The sequence below is a fragment of the Macrobrachium nipponense genome, chromosome 11 (assembly GCF_015104395.2).
Source record: "Macrobrachium nipponense isolate FS-2020 chromosome 11, ASM1510439v2, whole genome shotgun sequence".
In the NCBI taxonomy this organism is placed as follows: Eukaryota; Metazoa; Arthropoda; class Malacostraca; order Decapoda; family Palaemonidae; genus Macrobrachium; species Macrobrachium nipponense.
In genome coordinates, this window is record NC_061087.1 from 97,902,744 (window position 1) to 97,922,452 (window position 19,709).

The 19,709-nt window shown below is 43.8% G+C and overlaps 1 protein-coding gene across 1 annotated transcript in view; it reads right to left on the reverse strand.

Moving 5' to 3' along the window:
• The window catches only part of LOC135207769 (biorientation of chromosomes in cell division protein 1-like 1), a 107,158-nt gene that overhangs the window by 4,265 nt on the left and 83,184 nt on the right, over nucleotides 1-19,709 (reverse strand). The window contains exons 4-5 of the mRNA XM_064239597.1: nucleotides 2,761-2,954; nucleotides 230-2,450 (exon numbers count right to left, since the gene is read on the reverse strand). Coding sequence (XP_064095667.1) covers nucleotides 230-2,450; nucleotides 2,761-2,954 — 2,415 coding nt within the window. The remainder of the gene's footprint in view (nucleotides 1-229; nucleotides 2,451-2,760; nucleotides 2,955-19,709) is intronic.

The following is a 19,709-nucleotide window of genomic DNA, read 5'->3' on the forward strand; positions in this document are numbered from 1 at the left end:
ATGAAATAAGTACAAATTCTTTTAAGAGATATGAACTGGACATCTTACTTGTCAGTGAAACATGTACCAAAGAATATGAACTGGACATCTTACTTGTCAGTGAAACATGTACCAAAGAAATGAGTGCAGAGAGACTTGATACATAGTAGTATAATGTTAACACTGCATATGGTTCTACATAAATCTTTTTCAAGAGACGAATTGCCATACTAGTCTTAAAACTACTCACCATATTCTCTGCTCATTGATCTATTTCCATCATCTTCTGGAGTCAGAAGAGCATATCCACTCACAATAACAGCACCCTGTTCCAAAGTCTGGCTTGTGTCACTAGTTGTAGAACTCTCTCGCCTGAAACGTTTGTGCTTGGGGGAACCCGTAGAACTACTGCTAGATGATATGGAACTCGAGTTGGATATTCTTCTCTTCTTACCAATAGGTTGAATATTATTGTTTTCCTTTATATCAGGCACTGGCATGTACGTTGGGCCACTTCTGCTGTGGTCCTCAACTTCACCTTTATCATTCCTGATAACAGCACCCAAACGATGCATGCAACTAAGGAAATCATTCAGTGGTACTTTTCCATCCCACGCATTTTCATAGATTGTCAAGTGTAAATCAGATTCATCGAACCACTCATTACATTCCATATCCATCTCATCAGGGATAACCACAGAATTCAAGAGATAATCTGTAAGCTTTGTTTTGGGCTTTGCATTCTCAAATCCCTCGAAATAATTGACACTGTCTTCATCCACAGAGCCTGTAGCAGTCTCTGACATGGAGTCATCATCTGCTTTTGTTGTTACATGGTTCTCAGATGCCATGGAGTCTGTATCAGTGTCATATGTCAGTAGCATAAAATTGCCTTCATCATCAGCCACTATGATGTTGTCACCCGTCAGCCCAAGCATATGAGGATCAATGGTGCAATTCTCATCTAAATTTTCACAAACCCCATTCTTCTTACTATTGTTAGAGCACGACTTATCATTTCTATCTGCCCTCTCATCATCACCAGAATTCACATCAGTGGTGGTACTATCATGACGCCTCCTGTGCTTTTTTAAGTCTTTGTCGATGGTATTTTCACGATTTTCCTTTAATGAGGACTCACTTCCTGACCTGGATGAACTCTCCCCTTTCTCCTTTGCTTTTTCTTTCTTTCCTTCAGATTTACCCTCTCCTTTTACCTTCTGTCTTTCCACTGAGCATTCCTTTTTCTCAGATTTCTTATCAACCTTTTCTAATCTTTTATCTGATCTTTCATCAGACTTCTTACTAGAACTATGAGAATGTTTCTCATCTTTCCGGTGAGACTTCCCATCCATTTTTTCATCTGATTTCCTTGTCTTACTGCTGGATCTGTCTGACTTATCACTTGACTTATCACTTGAATGACTGCTCCTACTCTTGCCTTCTGAAGATTTTCCTCCGGAGTGATAGCTGGAACGATCCTTGTCTTTCGTTCCTGAGCTATCCTTGTGGGAAGAAGAACTTGATGACTGATGGTGATGGCTTCGGGACCGATCTCTATCTCCATCGTGATCTTTATCCCTTCGATGATGTTTCTTGTCCTTGTCTCTGTGAGAATGGTGATCATCTCGAGACTTTGAGTGCTTTCTTTCCTTATCTCTATGGTGCCTTGACTCCTTCTCTTTCTCTCTCTCACGATCTCGGTCACGACTGTGTGAATCCCGTCGTTTTTTGTGATCACTCTTACTCTTACTTGACCTATGCGATGAATCATGATCTAAAATCAGTTTTCCCTCACCAGAAATGTGGTCCTGTTTTCCTTTAACATCTCCATCACTAAAGTCTGAGCTTGAGGAGGTTATTTCACCTTCAGACTTGTCTGATTTTATCTTTTCTTCAATTTCTGACTTCCCAGATACCAGACTGGCTTTAGATGACCCTTTGCTCTCAAGAGAATCTTCTTCGTCAAAGCTCATTAAACTGGTTCCTTCTTTACCCGATCTTGCACTTGGCTGCAATGCTGACAGGGATGGAGTGGATGTTTCACGGTCCTCAGGTGGCACACTATCACCCTGATGTTTTTCTGAAGCCACGTACTCCTTAGCATGATTGGATCCCACTGAGGACTGTGAGCTCTCATCGACAGGTTTTTCATCTACAAGAGGAGTGGATGTTGCAGATCTCATCTCTGCTCTTGGACTTCCATCGCCTTTCCCTGCATCATCAGACTTTTTGCTCTCAGGAGATCCTTTAACAGTGAGAGGAGAAAACGTAAGCCCTGAAGAATTGGATGATATACTGTCAAGAGACTGATCATCAAACAATGGAAGGGGTGGTTTTGTAGCTTGTACAGACTTGCTGTCATCTTCACTCAATTGAAGACGCTCAACATTTGCTGCTATGGCATCTGGGCTTTCCTCTGGACAAGGAGGACAATTCTCAAAACCATCCTGTGCATTTTCATCCATAGTCTAGAAGTATAACACAACTATATTAGTAAAGTAACTCGGTAAAAAAAGCATATACTGTATCTACAACTAATCAACCATAATAACAGTGAATATGGCCAAGATGAATGAGATGAATGAGAAAACTGTATGAGATGAGAGAGAGAGAGAGAGAGAGAAGAGAGATAGAGAGAGAGGAGAGAAGAAGGAGAGAGAGAGAGAGAGAGAGAGAGAGAGAGAGAGAGAGAGAGAGCTAAACTATAATGTCAATATATTTTTCCATAATTTCACAAAGGATGACAGTAATCTGTAACAAAGATAACACAATTCATACTTTTACTTCCTCAGCTTCTGAGCTACAAGATGACTTTGAATCTCCATCAGGTGACTCTCTTGCAAGTATATCATCCTCTTCAGAAGATATGACATCAGTTTCCATTGGAAGCAGGCTTGGCTTTTTCACATCAATGGGTTCAAGAAGTGTTGGCTGTGGTTCCTCATCAAGAAGCAGTGGGCTAACGTGAGGCTCTGGTAATGAGATGGCAATATTGTATAACTTCAAAACATCATGTTAAACAATTAATTTCATAATTTGTTATGATCTCTTTCAAGGGAATGAAGAAAACATATTAGTACACAAATATACCTTAAATACTAAAGCTTACTATGATCAAAGACGAAAAGAATAATGTCCATATTATAAAATTCACCAATTATTAAGTTTCATGGAAGTCTATAATATTAATACTAACAAAATCACATCTATGTGACCATAAAAGAAATTTTTTTGTAGCAGAAACAAACATCTAACTAACTAGTTAATACGACTAACACTGCTGCACTTGGCTTAATATTAGATATAGTATCAGAAAACATGATATTGTTATTGTACAATAAAGTTTCATACATACTTACCAGGCAGATATATACTTAGCTGTAGACTCCGTCGTCCCCGACAGAAATTCGAATTTCGCAGCACATGCTGCAGGTAGGTCAGGTGATCTACCGCCCCGACGCTGGGTGGCAGGAATAGGAACCATTACCGTTCTAGAACCAGATTTTCTCTTCCACCTGTCTCCTGAGGGGAGGCTGGGTGGGCCATTTAATCGTATATATCTGCCAGGTAAGAATGTATGAAACTATTGTACAATAACAATATCATTTTCATACATTCAACTTCCCTGTCAGATATATACTTAGCTGATTGGCACCTTTGGCGGAGGGTAAGAGACAGCTAATTACTGATTAGACAGGTAAACAACATGCGTTGTAGGTATTATATAAAAAACCTTGGTTCCTATTTGTTTAGACGGAGGGTTGACTTCCTGGCTATTGCTTAGGAGTCTGCTTCGTCTCAAGAGCCTCAGCGAGGATGTGACCTATGGCTAAGAGCACTTGTGAGGACTGTCAATGGGGTCTTATCCACTTACTCGACAGAACCTGATGGTCTTTTGTCAATGGGGTCTTATCCACTTACATGACAATACACCTATGCCTAGTGGCATAATTAAGGAGCACCACACCGATCCCGATCACCTGATCCTAACACGAGGGTTAGTGCTTAATTTGAAAAAAGTTATCCCCAAACTCCTTTCAAACAACCCAAAGAAAAAAACACCACGTTAAATAAAGTTAACTCACTAGTTAAGGATCAGTGTCGGCTCCCTATCCCAGCAACGTATCCGCAGACACGTACAACCAAGAGAGAAGGATCTCTCGTAGGTTAACTTGACATCCTTCGTGTAATGAGAAGTCAACACAGAGTTGCATCTCCCGTACGTAACAGCTAATATGTCTTTATGACATATTGTTATGGAAAGAACAAGAATTTGCAAAAGCTCGCACTTCATGCGCTTTTAATTCTCAGCTGCCTGAAGGAATCATCAAGTCACTTATGAAGTGCTTTAGAGATCACTCTTGTTTCAAAGATCAGGGCTTTCTTTGAAACGGGTCTCTTCTGGATGAAGCTTAGAGCCTGGCTGGCGCCTAGCGCCTGGATGGTGCCTCGCGCCTGGCTGGTGCCTTGCGCCTGCCTGGCGCCTGAAGCCTGGTTGGCGCCTAGCGCCTGGAAGGCGCTTTTCGCATGACTCCTGGCTGGCGCCTCGCGCCTGGAAGGAGCTTTGCGCCTGGCTCCAGACTGGCTCTTTTTGGCGCCTGGAGCCTGGCTGGCTCCTCCCCACTTGCTGGAGCTTCGAGCTTGGTAGATTCTTGAGGATGTCTGGCGATGTCCACATCGGACACTCTTATCTGTCCGATTTGTTCGCCTCTAGCGCATCTGCACCAGGTTGGAGGCCTGCTCCTTCTCCTCATCAGACAATGACAGTGTTCCTTGGAACTGTCTGCCTTTGGCGTTTTTAACGCCTGTTTTGGCATTAGGCGCCTGGTTGGCGCTACATTGTCCAAAAGTCCTGAACATCCACAATAGTTTATCAGGAGACAGGAGAAGGGTGGAAGAAATTCTTCCACTTTTGAGCTTTTTGGCCTCTCCGGAAAGGGAGGTGATTGTAGTCAGCTACATCCAGTAGACGATAGGATATCAAACAGTACGAGAGATAAGAGTCTTCTCCGAGGAGGATCCTTCGTGAGTACTTCCGTTGCTAACGAGATCTCTTCTCACATGTTGATAAGGTTTCTCGTCGCAGAATCTTCCCTATCCTTGCCCGAAGGAAGGGAAGGAGTCTGGAAGTCGAAGGAGACTCCGAGCTGAAATTGGGCGGAACCCTGATTTCTTAGCTCTTATTGTATCCCTCTGAATACCTTCTGGGAAGCATTTCGAGCCCTCATCGCACCCCAAAGACTCTGTAGTCAAACGTTTAAACCATCTCTTCTTCTGTAGATGAAAACGTAAGTACCTTGCCTGGACAACGAAACTTCTATCTGAAAGCGTTGAGTCAGGAATAGAGGGTTTTAGTTCTTTTTGCCAGACATACTATGCTGGCAAGAACCCATTGCCGAGTGTCAATTGAATCTGGTGCGAGATTCCAATGCACAAAAAATTCACTTGTCTTCTTGGTCGTTTATGGCCGAGAGAAACAAAGAATTCCCTCATACAATCTCTCAAAGAAGTCTGATGAGGAGCAGTTCCATCTTGTCGGAACATGGAATCTGTGGCCACAAAAAGATCACATTAGAAGTACATGATATCCTACTCTTGTCGTATTGAGGTATCGTATAAGATCCCGAAGATCTTAATCCTCTGCTATCTCCAATTCCCCTTGTAGAGACAGAGTATAGCCTTTTACTGCGTTCTTTGATAGCAGATATATACTAAGGTGATTCTTCCCTCTGAAAGGGAAGAAAAAACTGCTATGTGGTTCACAGAGGTATCGGAAGAGGACAGTTTCCTCATTCCCTCTAGCACGATCTGCAGCAATTCTATGTCTTGGCCATGACTATTGTCATTTACCTTGAAAAATCCTCTCATTCATGTCCACTTCTGGTCAGTCTGCACGCAGACAGACTCAGAGTGGAGAGGTTGTTAAGGTCCATTTATAATAGTTGCTGATAGAATATCCAGACTCTTGGAAAAGACTTCCAAAACATGCTGTGAGAAAAAAACGTGACCTCTGTGAATCCAATCTCTCTAAGGCCAAAATGAGGCATAAAGTATCATTCTCTCTTCCTCTGACGCCTATTTATCTTAATATCTGTTAAGAAGGTATATATCTAGGGGAAAAGGGACTAAAGTTTATTCCCCTTATAAACTAAAAATGGCATCTATCGCTACCTTTCTTGGTTCGAGAATAAGGAAGCAGTCTAGAGGCAGCCTGTTCATCTTCCACCTTGCGAAGAGATCTATGAAGAAGACATCTCGCATGTTTCCACAACTCTCTTTCCAACTAAGATTAGACATAAATCAATAGTTATATTGTCGTTCGAGAAGGTTCTCACGGACGTGCAACATCGTGCAGAGAACCTCTTAAGGATCGTTACATTCCGTGTCTGTGTTCCAAACAGAATCTCTCTTGTTAACGTGAACAGAGGCGAAAAAAGAGCTTCTCAATGCGTCTTGAAATATGAGAGAGCTGTGGAAGTGGCTTAATTGATTTAAATCATTTCGTCCCTCCTTGGGATCGAACCACCTTCAAGATAGACGGGGAACGAAATCAGGAACGAACCGTGCCGTTACCGAGCCTGCTGTCAGAGAGGCTACTGAACTCTTCGATTAATAACTCACTATATCGAGAAGTTACCAAGTCCATTATTTTGCTTCTGTAAGCATGAGAGCATCATATAATATATATAGCTCTACTGCGTTAAAATCATATTGTTGTCTCTTTCCTATAATCCTGTTACATTGCGGTAAACATTACCGCAAGGTTACAAGGGATCTTTTTTATTGAAAACTTCTTAGCAAAACGAATACCATGTTATTTATGTTTGCCTATAAATCCCCTCAATTCGAGGCTAAGTCCATGATTGTAGGGGGAAGATACGGTTAACCAATTGATCCCGTAGGAGAGAGAGATGTAACCAACTGCTCATGACCGAGAACTAGATGGTACTGTATTGGCTTACAATGACAGCTGTCCCGTTCGCTGCCTCTCTGCATTCTTCCTGAGTTGCCAGTCACTCCATTCAATGAAGGAATATAATAAAATCATTCTCGAGCCTAAGGAAGGTCTCAATAATGCATATTTAAACAAAACAACCTTCGTTAATTACCGAAGCTGAGTGGGTATTGTCGTAACAAACCTTTTAAGCGAAGTCCTTACTAGTAAATTCCTGTAAGGATACAGATAATTCCGTCTCGAACCATAAAGGTAACTATTGTATGCGTAAATTTTCTTACTACATTCTTTCTTCTTCGATGCAGAGAGAGAATGAGAATCTTACTCTCTTCGTTCTCTTCGTTAATAAACACGAATTATTATCAGCCGAAGGAGATCACAAATGAAAACCGAGGATCGAAGAGAATATCTCAAGCTTTCATTCTCTTGGAGAAGGCCCTATTCTACGCCTCTATTATCTGGAAGAGCCTCTAATCAACGAATGAGCTCATACGAATCTTGTCCAATTTCCAAACGATTGCCATCCTTTCTGGAAATGGTTGGTTGCATTATTTTTTGGAAGGAGGATGATTTTAATATCTTCTTAATAGTAATGAACGAATTCTCTCAACAAAAGAGTTGTTAAGGTCTTATAAACTGAGAGACCTGCCCCTTTATTGGCTTTCAATTCCGATCTATCTTCCATTTCCTATCCATTCAAGTTGGAAGAAGAATGAGCAACCGAAGGAGAGCGCCTCCTTTCGCATGGTGAAGGGTTTTTATCAGTCCCAGTTTACTTACATTAGGACTATCCTGATAAGGACGACGGCCGCCTGTGCGACAACTAACGTCCCTACCAGGAGGCGGTCTTGAATGTCTAAAACCTCTCACAGAATCAGTTACATCCCGACAAGGGCTACGGCCGCCTGTGCGACATCTAGAGACCGTATCAGGCGAAAACTGACCCTGCAAGAAGTCCCTTTGTAGCTCCATGTCCGATGAAGATGGAGATCTTGGATCATGGAGCCTGGCGCCTGGAATGCGCCTCAGGCACCAGGCGCCTGAAACGAGGCTCAGGCGCCAGGCGCCTGGAAGGAGGCTTAGGCGTCAGGCGCCTGGAAGGAGGCTCAGGCGCCAAGCGCCTGGAAGGAGGCTCAGGCGCCAGGCGCTTGGCAGGAGTCTCAGGCGCTTTGCACCTAGTAGGAGTTTCAGGCGCCTCTTTATATTTATATGGCGGTCCCCGGGTTACGACGGGTCCGGCTTACGACGTTCCGAGGTTACGACGCTTTTTCTTAAATATTCATTGAAAAATCCGCCCTGGGTTACGACGCTTGTTCCGAGGTTACGACGCTGACGCTTCCAACGCTCCGCTCCGAGTTTACGACGCTTTTAAAAAACGCATACTATGATAAGAATCCTTTATAGTTTAGCACAGTCTCTCTCTCTCTCTCTCTCTCTCTCTCTCTCTCTCTCTCTCTCTCTCTCTCTCTCTCTCTCTCTCTCTCTCTCTCTTTGTATTTTCCGACAAAAATAATCACTAATTAGTGTATTTTGATGTTTATTTTCATGACTAAATACATTTTTATAATACAAAAATGATTTATTAATTTTCAAATATTAATTTTAATTAATACTGTATTAGTAAGTTTAATAAGTTGAAATGATATCACATAATAAAAATAATAATTCTCTCTCTCTCTCTCTCTCTCTCTCTCTCTCTCTCTCTCTCTCTCTCTCTCTCTCTCTCTCTCTCTCTCTCTCTCTCTACTACAAAGATGTATGTTTTTTTTGTATGATAAATAAATGATTTACTATTTTCAAATATTAATATTAATTTATACAGCAATAATATCAATTCATTAAAGAAAATACCATAGTGAATTAGTAAGATTTTAGCTTATATTTAAAAAATTATGGAAGAATGAAGGAAATCCCAGTCTTCTTCAAGTAACTTCCAGTAACCTTTTCTCGATCCAGGTACTAAAACTTTCAGATATATCAAGTTCTGTGACAGCCAGGAGGGGGAAGAGCTGGGGGAAGAGCTGCAGTGTTGCAATCACGTGGTCCTGAAATTTTCCCCCCCCTCTCTCTCTCTCTCTCTCTCTCTCTCTCTCTCTCTCTCTCTCTCTCTCTCTCTCTCTCTCTCTCTCTCTCTTTAATACTTTCAAATAACAATAACAATAATAATAATAATAATAATAATAATAATAATAATAAAATAATAATAATAATAATTATATTTTCAAATAATGTGGCGCCGTGGAGGAGTGGGTTAGGTCGTCAATAGACTTAAGTCAAGTTAAGCAACATTGGGGCTGGTCAGTCGTTGGATGGGTGACCGCTCTCCTCGGCGTTGATTCCTTGGGAAAGGATCTTTACCATAATTTCCTCAGTCTACTCAGCTGTAAATGAGTACCTATCCCTGATGGGGTAGGGTCCAGCTATGGGTTAAATAGCAAAACTCAGCAATGATGGAAAGAAATGAAGGAATAAATGACAACGACGTAAATGGAACCTCTGGCAACAGAGGAGCTTCGTCCGGCAACCAGGTATTCAACCCAATTGAAGGGGAAGACGGTCAGGTACTTGGAGGTCGTCATCCAGCAACTGATCATCACAACGAGAGTAATCAACAGCCTGAGATTGGAGCTACAGAGGCAAAAAGGAAGAAATGGACAAGAGAAGAAAATAAGGAAATGTGGAGATGCTACATCAGAAGCAACTCGACGGAGAGAGGATATAGAAGAAGATTGGTCAACATCTGGAATGAGAGGAATAACACTCCCCAAACAGAGCAGAGGCTGGCAGACCAAGTAAGGAACATAAAGAAAAAGAACTGGCTCTCCCCAACAGAAAGAGAAGAACTGGAAAGGGAAATGTCACACGACAACGAATTACACGAAGACGAACTGAGAGACGATGCCACAGAAGACGACAGGGAGGATGAGGAATCAAACAACGACACACGAAGAAACACCGACGAAGTAACAGAGAGGACGGAATGGGTAGAAAAGATTAGACAATGGATGGAGCCAGATACAGAGAGAACAAAGATCCCCTCCATGAAAGCCTACAACACCAAGAAATTAAGGGAGAAAACAAGTGAGGTCAATGAAATAATGGGCATAATACACACCACCAGTACCACAGAAACAAATAACTTGACATATGCAGGAGCAAGATTAGTAGCAGAACTGATGGGGATTCGAACACCAACACAACCAACCCAACAGAAACCAAAACAGCAACCTCCTTGGAAAAGGCGCCTGGAAAAGCAAATCATGGTGATGAGATCTGACTTGAGTAAACTGAAAGAGATGGCAGAAAAAAGGCTAAGAAGCAAGAAAACAAGGGAGGAACTCAACGAGAAATACAAAGTACAAGAGAGGGGACTAAACAACACAATAGAAGATGTAAAACAGAGGCTTAAGGCCAAAGCACACAAGATCCAACGGTACACGAACAGGAATAAGGGATACTAACAGAACAAACTATTCGGAACCAACCAGAAAAGACTATACAGCCAACTAAGAGGGGAAGACAACCACCCAGAAATTCCTGAAGCCGAACCAAGTAAGAGACTCTGGGAAAACATATGGAGCAATCCGGTCAGCGTATCAACACAACAAACATGCAACTGCTTCAGGAAGTCAAGGAAGAGGAAACGGGGAGAATAAAACAAAGATTCACAGAGATCACACACATCAGACACCAACTAAAGAAAATGCCAAACTGGAAAGCCCCAGGTCCCGATGAAATCCATGGATACTGGCTGAAAAACTTCAAGGCCCTACACCCACGAATAGCAGAACAACTCCAGCATTGTATCTCAAATCACCAAGCACCCAAATGGATGACCACAGGAAGAACATCCTTAGTACAAAAAGACAAGAGTAAGGGAAATATAGCCAGTAACTACAGGCCTATCACCTGCCTACAATAATGTGGAAGTTACTAACAGGTATCATCAGTGAAAGGCTATATAACTACCTAGAGGAGACAAACACCATCCCCCACCAACAGAAAGGCTGCAGAAGGAAGTGTAGGGGCACACAAGACCAGCTCCTGATAGACAAAATGGTAATGAAGAACAGTAGGAGAAGGAAAACCAACCTAAGCATGGCATGGATAGACTATAAGAAAGCCTTGGGACATGATACCAACCGAAAAACAGTGGCTAATTAGAATTTGCCCGAAAGAAAATATATGGGGCAGAGGAAAACACCATCAGCTTCCTCAAAAATACAATGCGCAACTGGAATACAATACTTACAAGCTCTGGAATAAGACTAGCAGAGGTTAATATCAGGAGAGGGATCTTCCAGGGCGACTCACTGTCCCCACTACTCTTCGTAGTAGCCATGATTCCCATGACAAAAGTACTACAGGAAGATGGATGCCGGGTACCAACTCAAGAAAAGAGGCAACAGAATCAACCATCTGATGTTCATGGACGACATCAAGCTGTATGGTAAGAGCATCAAGGAAATAGATACCCTAATCCAGACTGTAAGGATTGTATCTGGGGACATCAGGATGGAGTTTGGAATAGAAAAAATGCGCCTTGGATCGACAAATACCAATAAAAGGTCGAGAAAGTAACGAGAACTGAAGGGATAAAGCTACCAGATGGGAGCAACATCAAACACATAGATGAGACAGGATACAAATACCTGGGAATAATGGAAGGAGGGGATATAAAACACCAAGAGATGAAGGACACGATCAGGAAAGAATATATGCAGAGACTCAAGGCGATACTCAAGTCAAAACTCAACGCCGGAATATGATAAAAGCCATAAACACATGGGCAGTGCCAGTAATCAGATACAGCGCAGGAATAGTGAATGGACGAAGGCAGAACTCCGCAGCATAGATCAGAAAACCAGGAAACAGATGACAATACACAAAGCACTACACCCAAGAGCAAATACGGACAGACTATACATAACACGAAAGGAAGGAGGGAGAGGACTACTAAGTATAGAGGACTGCGTCAACATTGAGAACAGAGCACTGGGCAAATATCTGAAAACCAGTGAAGACGAGTGGCTAAAGAGTGCATGGGAAGAAGGACTAATAAAAGTAGACGAAGACCCACAAATATACAGAGACAGGAGAAAGACAGACAGAACAGAGGACTGGCACAACAAACCAATGCACGGACAATACATGAGACAGACTAAAGAACTAGCCAGCAATGACAATTGGCAATGGCTACAGAGGGGAGAGCTAAAGAAGGAAACTGAAGGAATGATAACAGCGGCACAAGATCAGGCCCTAAGAACCAGATATGTTCAAAGAACGATAGACGGAAATAACATCTCTCCCATATGTAGGAAGTGCAATATGAAAAATGAAACCATAAACCACATAGCAAGCGAATGCTCGGCACTTGCACAGAACCAGTACAAAAAGAGGCATGATTTAGTGGCAAAAGCCCTCCACTGGAGCCTGTGCAAGAAACATCAGCTACCTTGCAGTAATAAGTGGTACGAGCACCAACCTGAGGGAGTGATAGAAAACGATCAGGCAAAGATCCTCTGGGACTATGGTATCAGAACGGATAGGGTGATACGTGCAAATAGACCAGACGTGACGTTGATTGACAAAGTCAAGAAGAAAGTATCACTCATTGATGTCGCAATACCATGGGACTAAAGAGTTGAAGAGAAAGAGAGGGAAAAAATGGATAAGTATCAAGATCTGAAAATAGAAATAAGAAGAATATGGGATATGCCAGTGGAAATCGTACCCATAATCATAGGAGCACTAGGCATGATCCCAAGATCCCTGAAAAGGAATCTAGAAAAACTAGAGGCTGAAGTAGCTCCAGGACTCATGCAGAAGAGTGTAATCCTAGAAACGGCACACATAATAAGGAAAGTGATGGACTCCTAAGGAGGCAGGATGCAACCCGGAACCCCACACTATAAATACCACCCAGTCGAATTGGAGGACTGTGATAGAGTAACAAAAAAAAAAAAAAAAAAAAAAAAAAAAAAAAAAAAAATAATAATAATAATAATAAAGGGATTTTGACGTAAGGAAAAATCTATTCTGGGCGATTGCTTCGTGTCGCCAGCGAATATCCTTTAATCTATTATTTCTAGGGTAAATGTACTAACACATACCAGAGAATAAATAAAATAAAGAAAAAGGTCAGTATAACTGACTCGCTCACCCTCCAAGAGGGTGTCGGTATGAACACTAGGCGAGTGAGACCACTACCACGAGCCAAAAACCAATAGAAATCTCCCACAACAAAAACCCTCCATGAGGAGAGCCGACCCACAGAGGTGAGCAGCTCGTACTACTACTACTCCATCCCATGCTGCCGACTGCTGCGCCTCTGGTGGCCATCCTGAACGTTAGCAGACAATCTTGGGCGAGGGTATGGGTTAGGGATTGGTTTTCGCTGGCGACACGAGCCATCGCCCAGAATAGATTTTTCCTTACGTCAAATCCCTTTTCTGGGCTCAGCTCGTGTCGCTGCGCGAAATCGTACCAGAGAAATAGCACAAGATTGTAAACAAAAGTAATAAAATAAATAAGAATAGGTCTCAAATAAAAAATAAAGTAAATATAAAAAAGAATATAATTGCTAAAAAGATACAAATACACAGTGATACAAAATAGAAATATGCTTAAATACCCTTAATTCTAAACATGTTTCTTATCATAAGGTAATTTACATATGTACAGAGGTAAATGGCTTACATGTTAACAAAATGGTATCTGTGTAAAGGCATGTATCAAAATATAATAGCATTAGAGTAGTCAAATGAACAAATTAAACAACAATGATAATGTATAAGGAATGCATATGACTTAATATACAAAACCCGTAACCATTATAAATGAGGATGTATCCCCTAGCATAAAAATAAGGGGTAACATCCATGAGATCAAAATCCATAATCATCTGTGAGTGTGCCCTAGCAAAAACTAAGAACACCCACTACATCATCATAAACAGCTAAGACACCAGGTGAATGTAAATGAACACGGTAGGAATAGACGAACTGTTGGGTGAAGAAGGTAAGAAAGGAGGACTGAATCTTCTACTACGAATTAACTAGAATCAGGGGAAACTAGTTTCCCGCTGCTACTGCTGAAAATTTCAGAGCTTCCAAGGACTTAAGGTAATGGCGTTTGAACACTGTCGGCGATTTCCATCCGGTATACTTTTTCAACTCATCGAAGTTCATGTGTTGGAAATAATTAATTGAGGTGGCTACTGCCCTAACATCATGTGCTTTCGGGAAAGAGTCAGGATTGGCTTGCTTAATAAAGTACAGGATTTGCTGCCTGATGCCTTTAATGATAAAAGTACCACCTTTTTCCCTCTTAAAGAGGGACCCGATGAGGATGAGGAGGTCCTGGACAGAAAGGCTCGTAAGGTTGTAACTGGGCAAAGAGATACATCTTGTGGAAGGGGTAGTACCTTCCAAGGTTCCCACCTCATCAAAGGATCTTCATTCTTTGCTAAAAAGCTACGTTCCGGAGAAAGTAGTACTTCCCCTGTGGGAAGGAATTGAATATGATCCGGATCTCTGGATAAAGCCGACAGTTCTGAAATTCTTGCTCCTGAAGCTAAGCTTAATAAAAATAGGTTTTCCTTAAGAGCATTATAAACGAGCATGTGTCATTGTCGGTTTCTGAAGCCAGTTTTAGAAACATCGTTTAAGAACCATGAAACTGACGTAGGCCTTACAGAAGGTCTAAGTCTAGCACATGCCTTAGGAATAGACGAGAAGTAGGAATCCGTCAAGTCTATGTTGAACCCAAATTGAAATATCTTTTTCAAGGCTGACTTGTTTGTCGTAATCGTCTAGCTGCTAAACCTTTTTCAAATAAGGATCTGAAAAAGGATATAGCTGAATTAACTGTCATGATTCTAATATCAGATTCTCTCAGGAAGATTGCTAACTTTTTGACAGCAGCATCGTACTGTCTCAAAGTTGAATCCCTTTTATCGGATTCCAAGAAGAGAATATTCTGAGGGTCAATATTCGCATCTCTTTTTGCCGCAAACTTCATGAAATCCATAAAGTTAGGGTTTTGAGAATCCCTGAGGAAGCGAACACAGTCTTCGTTTGTACTGACTGGGAGAGCTTGGGATTGGGGATCCGAAGAGGACGAAGGCCCAGCTCCAGAATTAGGGGATACCAATTGCTCTTCGGCCAGTCTGGGGCTACTAGAGCCACTTGACCCTTGAACGTCCTGAGTTTGTTTAAAACTTTCATAAGAAGATTCACTGGGGGAAAGACATAAATCTTCTTCCAGTTGTTCCAGTTCTAGAGCCAGGGCGTCTCCGTGGCATAGGCCAGAGGGTCCAGGTTGGGGGCTACATAACAGGGGAAGTTTGTGATTCGCTTGAGATGCGAAGAGATCCACCTGTAGCCCTGGGACTCTTTGAAGGATCCATTGGAACGAACTGTTGTCCAGTGACCATTCCGACTCTAGGGCACTGATCGGGATAACGCGTCTGCTATGACGTTTTTCACTCCAGCTATGTGAGTGGAGGAGAGATGCCAACTGAACTTGTCTGCCAGGGAGAAGATGGCTACCATCACATGATTTAGATGACGTGACTTGGAGCCTCCTCTGTTTTTATACAATGTACTACCACTGCGCTGTCCAGAACTAGATTTATGTGGGAGAGTATTTGTGGGCGCAACCTTTTTAGAGTCAAGAACACTGCCATTGCCTCCAGTACGTTTATATGGAACTGACTGAACTGAGGTGACCAAGTTCCTTGAACCTTTTGGACCTGTGAATACCCTCCCCAACCGCTTAAGGACGCGTCTGTGTGGATGGTAATCCCTGGTGGAGGGAACTGAAGGGGTACTGACACTGACAAATTCTTGACTTTCGCCCACGGCCGAAGACGATTCTTTAGAATCAGAGGGACTGAGGATAGTTTGTCCTGGCCCTGACATTTGCTCGTGAGCGCCAGATTCTGGTTAGGTCTTTCAGTTTGGCTTTCATTAAGACGTTCGTCACTGATGGCAAACTGGAGAGAACCCAGGATCCTCTCCTGAGCTCTCCTTGACGCCAGTTTGTGACTTAGAAATTGCTTGACTGACTTCGCTATTTCTTTCCTTTTGGTTGATGGAATCGACAGAGTATGGGAGGATTAATTCATTGATGCCCCAGCCACGAAAGTCTGCCATCATGGAGTGAGTCTTGACTTGGTCCTGTTTATCTTGAAGCCTAGATATTCCAGGAACTGAATCACTTTCAGTGTACTCTGTTGGCATTCCTCGACTGTTGAAGCCCAGATCAACCAATCGTCGAGATACGCTACTACCATAATCCCTAGTGATCTGAGTTGTTGCACTACCGCTTCCGCTAGTTTCGTGAACACCCTGGGTGCCACGTTGAGTCCGAAGGGAACTACCTTGAAGGAGAATGCCTGGTCTCCTATCTTGAAACCCAGATACGGACGGAAGTGTCTTGCAATAGGGATATGATAGTAGGCGTCTGTAAGATCGATAGAGGTGGTGACGGCCCCACGGGGAAGTAAGGTCCGCACCTGTGAGATCGTGAGCATCTTGAACTTGTCGCAGAGGATGGCTAAGTTTAAGCGGGACAAGTCTAAGATTACCCTTCTTTTTTTGTGAGCCTTTCTTTGGCAACGCTGAACAAGCGACCTTGAAATTTTAAATCTCTTGAACTCTCGCTATAGCTCCTTTCTGAAGGAGGTCCTCTGCGTACTCTGTCAATTCTTTGGAAGGAAGTTGACGGAAAGGTCTGGATGGAGGTGGGTTCGTCAACCAGCTCCAACCCAGCCTTTTGACCTATGCTCTGAGCCCATTCGCTGAAGTTCCACCGGTGGCGAAAGTGAAACAGCCTCCCTCCTACCTGAAGTTCTTCATTGGTTCTGGTAACCGCCTCGGCCTCTCTGAAGTGCTTTCCCCTGTTAAGGGACCTCCCGATCCTCTCCCACGAAAAGGAACGCTTACCTCTGCCTCCTTACCCGAGCGGTCATACTTCTGTGAAGCTTGACTCTCGAAGGCTTGATTGTAAGCTGGAGAGATGGCGTAAGAGGTGGAGGCTGAGGCTGAGGGGATATCACATAAATTGGCTGTGATTGAGCCTTAGAGGTGGAAGGTTGGGCTGTTTGCACTAAGGGCACCGCTGGAACTTGCTGAGGAAAGCGTGGCTGCTTTTTCTGGTAAGGATGGAAACGCCTAGGTTTCCTCTGTCCCTTACCTTTAGGTGTTAGGTCTTGTCTCCTCTTAGCCGTAAGGCCCCCCAACAGTCCTTAAGGCTCTGGTTCAGCCTCGTAGCCTCTGACTGGACTTCCTTCACCATAGCTTCTGGGAAGAGATCTGCTCCCCAGATGTTAGACGAGAGTAACCTATTCGGCTCATGTCGAATGGTTGCCTCTTGTAGGACATGCTTCCTACAATTCGTTCTAGCAGTGGCAAACTCAAACATATCCGACTGTACCGTTTGAGTCAGGGCTTTGGTCATGAGCTTAAAAAGCGGTTCTGAGCCATAAGCTATGGTTGCTACCTCGGACATAGCCATAGAGTTAATTGATCTGGCTAAAATCGCGGATTTCGCGTTCAAATTCAGCCTGAATAAGGCCATCCGGGAGCCTGGGTAGCTTTCACCAAACTGCTCCATAGCACAGTCCGGTTTGGAGTTTGCCAGCTGAGAAGGTGTTTGGCAAGTCCTCCCACAATTCTCCGGCTGAGGGGAGCAACGGAGATGTGGGATCTGCTTCCTTCAATTGAGGCATGGGTTCCCCCTTCTGGGCCGCTGGGATGGTAGACCTCGCGATCTTTGTCAGGAACGGGAGCGGTACTCTCATCCATTGTGAAAATGGTAAAGGGACTCTTGAAAGGTTGTATCCTGGTATTAGAACAATCCATGTCCTCTAAACATCTGAGCATTCTCTCTGAGCCTGGTCTCGTGAATAGAGGACTGTCTCCTTTGGTACCCTATCATCCCGAACATGGCTGAAGCTGTAAGCCTTGCGTAGCCTATGAACGGAGGCTGGAGGTCTTCCGGGAAGAACTCGAAGTCCTCTATCCTTCGAGTTACGAATTCCGGTATGGAAAATGAGACCGTCTTGGAAAGAAGGGGGCGTATGACGCTACTCTCATGGATGTTCATCGAGAACGGAGGTTAGTCGAGTCATACGGAGGAAGCTGAGTTCCACTCGTATTGGAAAGTGGAGGAGAGGCTAGAGGGGCTTCTCTCAGTCCGGCTATAATGGAGTCTTGGGAAGTAATCCTATCCGACAGACGAGAGATCATTTGTTCCATGCTACTCTTTAGCGACCAACCAGGTCGCCCACCTGTTGCAACAGGCCAGCATTGGAGTCCAAGGCCGGAGCTGCTGCGAGGTGGAGGGGTGGCTCTGAATCGGAACCAAGGGTAGCGGAACTGGTGACTCTGCCGGGGTGCGAGATCTCTCTCGGAGGATTTACTCCTCGAGGACTTAGAGCCGGAGCTAGAAGCTTTAGACCTGTCTGCTCCGGGATTCGCAGCCGGAGACTTACGTGAGGAGGATGACGCCGAAGTCGACTTCTTAGACGACGACGACGTCTTAGTCAAGGATTTCACTGCTTGACCCTTGACCTTAGGTCTAACCGGAAGCGTCAGGAAGAGTATATAATTCATCACCTGTAAAGCCTTGGAAGGATGGAGAGGTTGCAGGAGTAGAAGAAACAGTTACACCCAAGGGTGACCCTTGGGTGTCCACCCTACTTACCTCGACCAACAGGTCGTCTACACCTACCATAGGTTCCACATTAATGTCTAGAGTCGCGACGTCCGTGGGAGATATCCTGGTCTTGATCAGTTAATGAGGCAGCCAGCTGTTGTTGGATGAAGGCGATAGTAGGGGCCGCCTCTACTGGGTCGACGTATCCTGTCGCCTTGCCTCCGGGGAAGATTAACAGCGCCAACCGCTTCTCCAAGATGTAGGGCATACCCTTGGCGGCGTTCTTCCCAAAACCGCCGACCCAGGCCCGCAGGGTTGCCAGTGCGGTATCCTTCACTGCCGGCGCCTGGAAGAGAGGGCGTAGATTAGATTAAGAATCACTTAAAACTAAAACTTAAAATATAACTTAAACTTAGATGCCTTTAAGTTAAAGTGGATGATGAAAACTTAAGCACTAAAACAGAAGCGGAGCAGCTACCGGAGATGGGATACACATTCTAAAAGCTGGCTCACCAGATCGTAACATATGGTACACGTCTCATGGTACCAGACCTGGATGTCCCCGTGCAGCGTCGCGCATGGAGCATGGGACCGGCAAACTTCGTGTCCACATGGGTCCTGAAGTGTGGCGGCGCATCCCGGATGCTCACAGTTGGTGGCCTGTAAGTGGGAAGATACATGAGTATCTTAAAGAATAACACTTACAGGCTAAAGGACAGAACTCCGTTGCATGCCGGAGCTCGGAAAAAATTTGGGCATAACCCCTCCCTGCCTCGCCTGAATAGGCTATAATCCCGGAGATATCCGGTAAGACATGTAAGGGAGGGGGGGAAAAGGTTTAAGGTACTTAAGATAAACTTATAGTTAATCTAATAACGCTTAAACCTAAAACTCAAACGAACCGGACCAAGTCCAGTGCGTAGCGGAGTTTAGTAACTCAGCAATGCGGTAAGGTTAGCAGGGGACCACTGTATGTTCCGGTCCACTCTACTGGGTGGACTAACATCTTCCCTCTGGATTCCAGGACTCCGATCAGGAAAGGAGTCCTAGCAAGGTCGGGAAGAGCGAGGAGGACATACAGGCTCGAGCGAACCGGAGCGACAAGGAA